The following is a 9,356-nucleotide window of genomic DNA, read 5'->3' as shown; positions in this document are numbered from 1 at the left end:
CAAAATGCATCCGGAAAAGCCTTTTCTAATCTAATGTTAAACCTGTTAAGCATTTTGCTTAGTGATTCGATAAAAGCATTCCTAACCATTGTTTGTTTGTCATCACTTATTTGTCATCCGACATTAAAATAATTAACGTAGCTCTTTTTTTTTTTTTTGGGCATCTTAAACTTGTGGTACAGTGGTCTTGGCTTCATATGTAGTTAGTTCTCTTGTTATTAATAAATTGGCCTTTCATCGGTCCAAAATGCCCTATTGGTTTCCTCTTAGAAAATAAGCACCCAAAGGATCATTTAAGTGGGGAAAAGGAAATAAAAAAAAAACTATTGTCATGCATTTTATTCCTTCACTAACGATTTGCATGTCCAAAAAAAAAAGAAAAAGAAAAAGAAATTCATCTAATGCAGACAGTTGAATCCGTTAATATAGGTATATAATGTTGGTGTATTTTAATAAAATCTTAATTTTTTCCTTGACCAAATCATTACAAGGAGTTATAATAATTTATTTGGAAGTTATTTGAATTATAATTGTGGGAGTTTCATTACAAGGAGTTATAATAATTTATTTGGGAGTTATGGGAATTATAATTGTGGGAGTTACAATGCATTTTGAATGGAGTTATTGTACAATTATTTGAATTAGAGTTACAAATGAATTATTTGTTCAAATGAGGAATTAATTGAGTCTTTATAACCCATTCAAATGTGGATTAATTTTTTTTAGGTTACAAATTCTACCAATTAACTACAATTTAATACGGAAAAACCGTTACACGTTTTCAACCTCTTTTTCTTAAGGTTTTGTAGCTTATAAATAGTGAAGGTCTTTGGAGAATTTTATTGACACTTCTCTCAACAAAAAATCATTCTAAATACTATTTTCCTCACACTCATTTCTTTCTCCCTCATTCTATTTTCTTTGGGCAAAGTAAGATATTGGAAAGCTTCTGCTTCTCTTGGTTGTGCAGATCAAAGGGAAGCAATAACTATAGAGTTGGGCTGTTGTATCCTGGAGGCGGCGCGCTAGACCTTCTGCATCGGTTTAAAAAATACCGTAGGGGCGCGTATCGTCTTAAAGAGAGCGTTCTACGCGCCTCAGCCCTACCGAACTTCTTAGTAGCTGTCAATTCCAAGGTGGTTGGATTGAAGATCAGAAGCTGTTCATCCAATAATTTTAAGATCTAGTTCGCGCATCAACCCATGCCAAAATAACTTTGATGGTACAAATTATTTGCATTTATTAATGCAATATTGAGGTATGAGATTTTGTGAATTTCTTTGTTAAATTTTTACCAAAGAAATTACTATTACTTATATGATTAATTTGGTTTAGAACCAACATATAAACAACTACAACTTTACATCCACTTTGCTCCTTCTAAAACTCTCTACTACTTTTCACTTTACCTTTAAATATTTGCTACTTATTAAATCTTTTAAGTAGAAATCGTGTGAAGTGGCATTACTCCCAATTTTGAAACTCCAATCCTTTTCACGAGCCCCTATATATCTATATTGGAGAACACAAATAGCATGCAAATTTTCTCATGCATGCCTTGAAAAAGTGAAATTTCAAGGTAAGAACCAGCCTTTGTTCTGAGTTCTGGTCACTTTTCTCTTTGTTTTGAATGAAGAAACTGAGAAAAGAAAAAAAGAAAAAACAAAAGAAATAAAACCCTCCAAAAAGAAGGTAAAGAAGCAAGTCTAAGCGGGAAGAATGAGAAAGCAAGAAACCATTTCTGAGGAAAAATAATAATGACAGGAGAGTGGAGGGATGTGAAGCTTTACAGCTATAGTTTATGCAGTGGCTGCTTTAAAGGGAAATCACGGGAAATATGACAAGAAAAGTCTCAGCCTTTTCCTTTTAGCATCAGATGCATTGTGAATTGTGGGTGGTGGTTTGTGTACCAATCAAGAAGGGCTGAAAAGATTGAGGAAGAAAGTGTACCTCAAGCCAGGCAGGCATGTGAAGTTGTGACCTTGTCAAGGAGAGGTGGACCAAACAAGAATTTCAAATTTGACCCACCAATTCCTTTTTTCTTCTTCTTTTTCTTTTTTTTTTTGGGTTAATTTAAGACCTACATAATTTTCACCCACATATTGTGTAGTTAACAACTTAATCTTGTTTCGAATTAATGGATTGAGCCTAACTTGTTCTATGGTCTTTTGGGTGGGTTAGGTATTGTCTCAGGTCAATTATTTTATTCTTCTTAGTTGATAATAGGGTTAAAAATGCATTTGTTTGTGTGGGAAAGGGACAAAAACAATTATTAGTAGATATTTGTTTAAATGGATCATAGTTTATTTTTCATTATTTGTTTAAGAGCCCAACTGCAAAAAGCGACAAATCTAAACCATTGAATGAGAATTCCTAATATCAAGGAAGTGGGCCATCTTTAATTTGTTTCTATAATCCTAAATGATAGAATGAGGTCTGTTTGATAACATAAAAAAGCGTTGAATCTGAATTTTTTAAGACATTCAGATGTTTTGCGTGTTTGATAAATGAAAATCTATTTGCTGAACTTGTTAAGCAGTGCTGAACCTGTGTGTATTTTTTTCTGCACAAGAATCCTAACTGAATGCTTAATTCTAATAAGAATCAATAGAATTACTTCAGCTACCTTATTTTATCTACCAAATCTACCATTGTTTGTTAATTATATTCAAAATTCTTATCTAATTAAACAACATAATATTCTCTATCTAACGATTTTTAGTTTTTCTTTTCTCCCTTTTTAATGACTTTCACATTTTCTCCATACTTCTCATTTAATATATTTCATATTTTATATTAATTTGATTTAAAAATAAATATTGTCATTTTCATACCTAACAATTTTAAACTAATTAAATCATAGATTCTATTTCTTTTATAAGGGCAAAATTGTCAAATTAAACTTATTAAGTATTCAGCTATAAATATTTATCAAACAGTATAAATAGATTTAGCATTAAAATTCAGACATTCATATATTTTTTCCAGTGCTTAAAATTCAGCAAATTAATTATTTCAGTATTCAGATTTTAGATTTCAGACTTCAGAATTCAGATTCAATTTTATCAAACGGAACCTAAGAATTCCTAATATCAAAGAAGTGAACCATCTTTTAATTTATCTCTATCGCTTAAGTCACCACAATCCTAAGAGAATTCCTGACATAAAACAGGTGAATCATCTTTTAATTTGTTTCTATGCTTAAGTCAATGTAAGTAATTCATCATATGTAAATATTTGATTTTGTCACGCATATTCCTCAACTCTCATTGACTTTCCATCCCTATCAAATTTAAACTTTTAGCCGCTAAGGGATTTCTCTTTGTCGAAAAAACATACTACTAATTAAATTCAGAACAGATTTAAGTACATCCTCGTATAATTTTCATCCACTTTTCAACACAACTGTCAAATTTAAAACTTTTTTCCCACCGGAGAATTTGAAGAATTGATATATGTTTGACTAAAACGATATGCTAATTAATAAATTCAGAAGAGCTCAAGCACAACCGCGTCTAGCTTTATACCTTACAGCAATTGACAGACCCTAATACTTCTGGCCGTACTATCTTAATGTATGTATTGAATACGACCCCGCCAGAGATGTATCAAATCCAACATTTGCATCTTCCCCATGTGATGTCGCTGTAAACTTGTCCACCACCACCACCACGGGATGGGACCCTATTGGTATTATTCTAAGTAAGTATCCATTTGTGATTTGATTTCTCTCAATCTCCATCTTTTTCACAGTCCCCTTCCATCCCTACATCTACGCCGAGGCCGATGCTAACTCCCAAAACTACCCTTTGAATTTTTTTGATGCAGGTAGGTTTTCAGAAGAAGGCACATGTAATCCATCAATTTGTCACCACCAAAGCATTAAGGCTTGGTGGAATGGAGGCTTGGTGAAGTGGAAGGCAAGGATTCAAACCTTGCCCTCGTCAATTTAACATAATTAAATGTGATCTTACTTAAAAAATTCAAGTAAATGTGTAACGCATCCATCTGATCCGGTGATGGTTCAATTCCCTCCGAATTACCTGGATCTCTTCAGACTCTCCCCCTCCCCATAGGATAGGATAGTCCATAGGATAGGAAACTATCGTATTGGCAAAAAAAAAAAAAAAGTACCTGGCCTTTTCCTTTTTCTTGCCAAAAATCAAGAAGTTTCATCTGTGGGCGTGTTTTTTTTTGGACTCAGTGCATCTCACAAAGTTGGGAAGAGAAAGATTTGAGAAATATTCAAAGTTCCCAACCAACCAACTCTGAATCTAGCCAACTGAACCATTCAATTGTTATCAAGGACCTAAAAAAGGAGGAAGTTACCCTCAAGAATCACCAAACCTTGGAAAAGGTTTCAATTAGCATCAGAATAATTCTCTATTCCTTTTTACATGAAATGGGAATCAATTCCCATCAACATGCAAAGTCGAGGTTGGAAGAAAACCAAAAGCAATCAAACACAAAAACTTTAAGGTTGGTATTGGTTGCCATCAGCTGCAATATTTTTTTAAAAAAATAATCGGTCCTTTTTTATAACATGGCATGTAATATAGAAGAAGCCCATCTCAATGCCCCTTCTAGAAAACTGCCTGCTAAGGAAAGGGGCCTATCAGTTGGGGTGGAAGGGAACTATCACTTGAAAAATAATTTTACTGTATTTTATACTTGATGATCACAAGTCAAAAAGAAGCAATCTAGTAATGTCAATCCCGCAAAGGAAGGAAGCCAGCAGTATGAAAGGAAAAATTCCAGTTCAAAGGAAATGAGCACAAGACAGCAAAAGATCTAATTTCACACTTTCTCACTAGTGCTTTTGGCCATTACAGAGTAACACAAGCACACTTCATTTACATTATCAAACATGAGTTTAGAACCCAGAAAAAAATGACTAAAAAAAATCACACAGCAGCAGCAGCAGCACTAGCTTTTCTTACACAAACCTTTTTGCAAAAAAGGTCAAACTAAAAAAATAAATGAAAAAAGAAAAACAAGGATACATCCTAAAAACCGCATCCATGCCGTTGTCATATGATTTAGAATAATCAAATTTTTTTTTCAAGGATAATATATTACTTCTTATAAGGTAAAATTTTGGGGTATACCATGTGTATATAACTGTTTGTTTCACATGTGCAGGAATCGTAGCTTCCACATTGACAGTTAGAAAAATCCAAACAAGGAACTCCTGCATAATTAACAAACCATTGTAAAAATGCAGTTCAGGAGACAAAAAGATTGAATAGAACGAATAAGAAGTTTGCCCTTCACGTGTAATACAGTCGCCCTATAAATAATACACCTACCAACAGTACATATTCATTAAGATCATGAGCCAGCAATTATAACATCCATATCCATACCATGGTTTTGGAACTATATAGCCTTAGCATGATATATAATTGTATAAATCAAGATTCCTCTTTGCGCAAATATTAAGTATTCACTAGCTAGATCCAATCCCTTGTTTTAACTATTATATATGCTACCGATGAACCTGAGTTTTTTTTTTCTTTCCAGAAAACGGGAGAGTGTTTGGTGGCAATTGAACCCAATACTAAGTTGAGTAAATGAGACCCTTTAACTCCTAGGCTTCACTCAATTTTTTCCAAGATCCAATCCCCCAATAACATGAAAAGTCTCCTTTGCCAAATAATCAAAGAAAAATGCACTAAATGATTACACCACTTGTGAGAAACAACTCATCAATCAAAAGTTAGTCAATGATTTGCTAAACACATGACAAGTAGTGTAAGAAAGTTTAGTTTAACCTTGTGGGCATATCTAGAGGAGATATTTTTGTTGGTCTTAACAATTAGCTACCAGCTTCCACCCCCCCCCCCCCCTTCTCTTTCCCCTTCAATGTTGGTAGTTCAGCCTATATTTCGGTTATGAAAAGAGATGAATGTGGTAGTTTAACACTCCACTGCTGTTCTTTGACCAAATCTAAGCCAACAGAAATTGTTACTGTTGATCAGAGGCAAAAAAGACTGTCCCTATTGCAGCCCCAAAAGATAGGTTTCATCATCTCTTGGGGCCCCTACAAAATGATCCTGATCTGATCAAATTAAACATTTTCCAAAGAAAAAGTCCCCTGATTATTATGACCAATAACGAGTTTTTGACCCATTTTTCCGCTTCAAATCACATTTATACGTGAGTGGAGAAGGGCAATATTGTCTTCATATCAGGAAAGGCAGAAAGGCAATAGAAGACTAATAAAACAGTTATTTCATGCGCATACTAATGACAATCCCAGAGGCGTAAAACTGCAGACTCGTCATGTTGATGATTGGGCATAGTTGACTACTTGACCCTACCTAAGCTGCCGAGTACAAATACTAATGATTTGATTTATCTAGAAAAATTACCTGTATCGGCGGGAGTTAGTCACTTTATTGATTATTCCCTCCAAGTCATTGAGAATATACTCTTCAGCCTGTTGCCGGAGAGCCTCTGCAAGGCCTTCTTGGCTCCGATAACCTCCATCTCAGCCAACTTCTGAAGATGCCCATAAACCCCAGCCGCCACCAACCGCTTCCGGCAGCCCTGACTGCCACTGGCCATAATTGCTGCCACCACTGCTATAGGGAACTTCTTAGAAACAAAATCATTTCTTGGATCCAACATCTGAACCAGTCTCATCAGACACTTCTCATCCTTGACCAAATCTTTTCTATTAGACCTCACGGCCAACAGTGAAACCAATGCATTGGCAGCCACCTCTTGCAATCCATCAGGCTTAGCTGACTCCATCAGCTTCACCAAAGACCCCATACACCCACTGATAGCCCTCTTATTCCCCTCACTTATCGATAATTTTGCTAGCAACGAAGCAGAAATATGCTGCAACATAACATTTCCGTGCTTAATAAGATCAGCAATTTGTACAATAAACGTGGTAGATGCGGATAACATCCTAAAAGCAGAATCCATCCCAGAAAGCGAATAAATTGCCCGTAAAATATGTTCTAATGTATCCGAACTAGACGATGCGTGCAAGCAATGAAGCAACCTGTGCAAACTCTTTTCTTGTAACAACAAATTACGAAAATGCTCGCTCGAAGAAGCAAGAATTGCAACACAATTAGCTGCTTTTTCTTGCGCTGAAGCAGTACCTGAAACAAGCAATTGTAATAAAACTGGTATAGCCCCTTCGTCAGCCAAAGCCAAACGAATATCCTCATTTGTGGATACATTCCTCACAGCCCCAATTGCGTGGGACTGAGCTACAGAAGAACCAGACTTACATAACTCTACAAGAATAGAAACCCCTCCATAAGCCGAAACAGCCCAGGCATTTTCAGCATCTAAAGTGATGCACTCCACAGCCATAGCAGCCTTCTCCTTCAACGGCATTGATCCAGACTCGATAATTCTCAATAAAGGGCCCAAAGCCCCCTCTTCAAATACGCATTTTCTCGATTGATCGCTATTGGAAGCAAGCATAGAAACGGCTAAAACAGCCTGTTCTCGAATAAAAGTATTAGCATTCATATCCAGAAGCGACACCAAATAACTAACCTCCCCATCTTTTGCCACCAATCCGGCGGACTTTTCATCCTCGGATAGCAACTGAACCAACGAATCAAGGGCTTTTTTCTTGAACTCTGTTCCGCCGATCTGTAGCCGGGTAAACAGGTCCTTCACAAAGAGGGATAAATCTTCTTTAGAAGAATTGACAGAGGGGTGAGAGAGGACAATGGCGTTGGACTGCCGGAGAACCCCTGACCGGAGCAAAAGGTCGAGGTCATGAATCAGTTTCGACAGCCAGCCAGTACACATATCCAGGTCGGACTGCATGAGGAGCTTCCCCGGAGTGAAAGAAGGGTCTGAGCATTGCTGACAGAGCGTCTGAACGCGCTGAAGAGTCGAGAAAACATTGGGAAGAAGAGACTGCAGAAGCAGATTATCCGACCAGTGAGCCGAATCGGAAAGTTCCGAGAGCATGGATTTGAGAGAAGCAAGCTTTGACCGGAGAACTTGCCATCTAGATGTGAAGGAAGTTATTGAAAGTGTAGAAGGAAGAAGACTGGTTAAAAGCCGCGTTATTTTGTCAAGGGCTTCCGCCGGAGTCTCCGCCGGAGGTTCTTTAAGTGGCGGCAAGGTGGGATTTGTGGAGGGAGGATACATTTGCCTTCTGCCTTTTGGGTTGGGTTAATTTGGCTGCTTTTATCTTTCCTCACTTTCTAGAGATGTTTAACAAGGGATTTCTGAAAATTTTATCTGGGAGGGTTTTCTGTGGGATAGTGCAGGGGAAAAACATGTGAGGAGTGTGTGTTGTGTGTAAGAAAAAAAAAGGGAGGAATGGAGGAGAAAGAGATAGGGGATGGGGGGTTTTCCCCCACTTTTTTGAGAGATGGTTACTTAAGAAGGGATTTTTGGGAAATTTGTTTGGGAGGTTTTTGGTGGATTATGAGAGGAAAAACATGTGAGGAGTGTGTGTTGTGTGTGTTAAAATAGGAAAAAAAAGGGAGGAATGGAGGTAAAGGGAGATAGGAGGAGCAGAGGAGGAGGGGGGGGGGGTGGGTTTCCTCACTTTTCTTGAGATGGTTAAGAAGGGATTTTTGGGAAATAATTGGTGAGGGTATATTCAATATTGTGTTGTCAATGAGGGGGGGAAACATGTGAGTAGTGTGTGTTGTGTGTGTAAAAATGGGATGAATGGAGGGAGGGGTGGAGGGAGTAGAGGAAAGGGAGTGGAAGAATGGAGAAAGGTGAAGCAATGGATGGAGAGAACAGAAGGGATGTTGGTGGGGTTTTGGACTGGAAGAGAGTACCAGTGATTGAGAGTCTTGTGAGGTTGGGAGGAGACTTTTCTTTCTGAGTATTTTGGGAGGGACTGATGAAAAGAGAGAAGCTTAACTTTGACTATTTCGAGAGGAGTCCGTGCCGCAGTTGAGTGCTGATGTTGGGTTGAATGCGGAGTCAAGGAACGACCGAACGAGTGAGGAAAGTGAGGTGTGAACTGTAATTGTGGGGGCTGTGTACATACTCTGTTCGAGTACGCGCCACAATGGGCAGACCCGCCAAGAGTATGTGTAAATGTAACCCTACAAGATTAGCGGCTAATTCCACTTTGTCCGCCTCAACTAAAAGAATATACGCTTTGCACCCCTAATGTAAAGGACAATAGGAAATCATCATCAAATATACCACTAAAATGTTAAGGATTTACTAACTTTTAGATAAAACCGTTTTTACAATTTAGATATGAAAATTAGTCTCTAAATGATATTTGAAGACGTTGTATAGGAATAAAAATTAAATACTAGACATATTCAAGATGATAAACAAATATATTGGACTTATGTTATGTGTTCATTGTATTCTACATAACATTTCCTGTTTTC

General features: G+C 37.2%; 1 protein-coding gene across 1 annotated transcript; it reads right to left on the bottom strand.

The window, feature by feature from the left end:
* Positions 1-4,769: 4,769 nt before the first annotated feature.
* LOC113688095 (uncharacterized) lies at positions 4,770-8,835 on the bottom strand. Its single transcript, XM_027205757.2, has 2 exons — positions 6,375-8,835; positions 4,770-5,191 (listed from the first exon to the last, which is right to left on the bottom strand). Exon 1 carries the CDS (start codon positions 8,134-8,136, stop codon positions 6,406-6,408), a length of 1,731 nt encoding a protein of 576 aa, XP_027061558.1. The 5' UTR covers positions 8,137-8,835; the 3' UTR covers positions 4,770-5,191; positions 6,375-6,405.
* Between the last annotated feature and the right edge of the window lie 521 nt (positions 8,836-9,356).

Source organism: Coffea arabica, chromosome 5e, assembly GCF_036785885.1.
Source record: "Coffea arabica cultivar ET-39 chromosome 5e, Coffea Arabica ET-39 HiFi, whole genome shotgun sequence".
NCBI classification, from domain to species: domain Eukaryota; kingdom Viridiplantae; phylum Streptophyta; class Magnoliopsida; order Gentianales; family Rubiaceae; genus Coffea; species Coffea arabica.
This window is presented reverse-complemented; position numbering and strand designations above follow the sequence as displayed.

Excerpts from the sequence above, each read along its gene's own strand:
- LOC113688095 (XM_027205757.2), bottom strand. The coding sequence starts at position 8,136 with ATGTATCCTCCCTCCACAAATCCCACCTTGCCGCCACTTAAAGAACCT.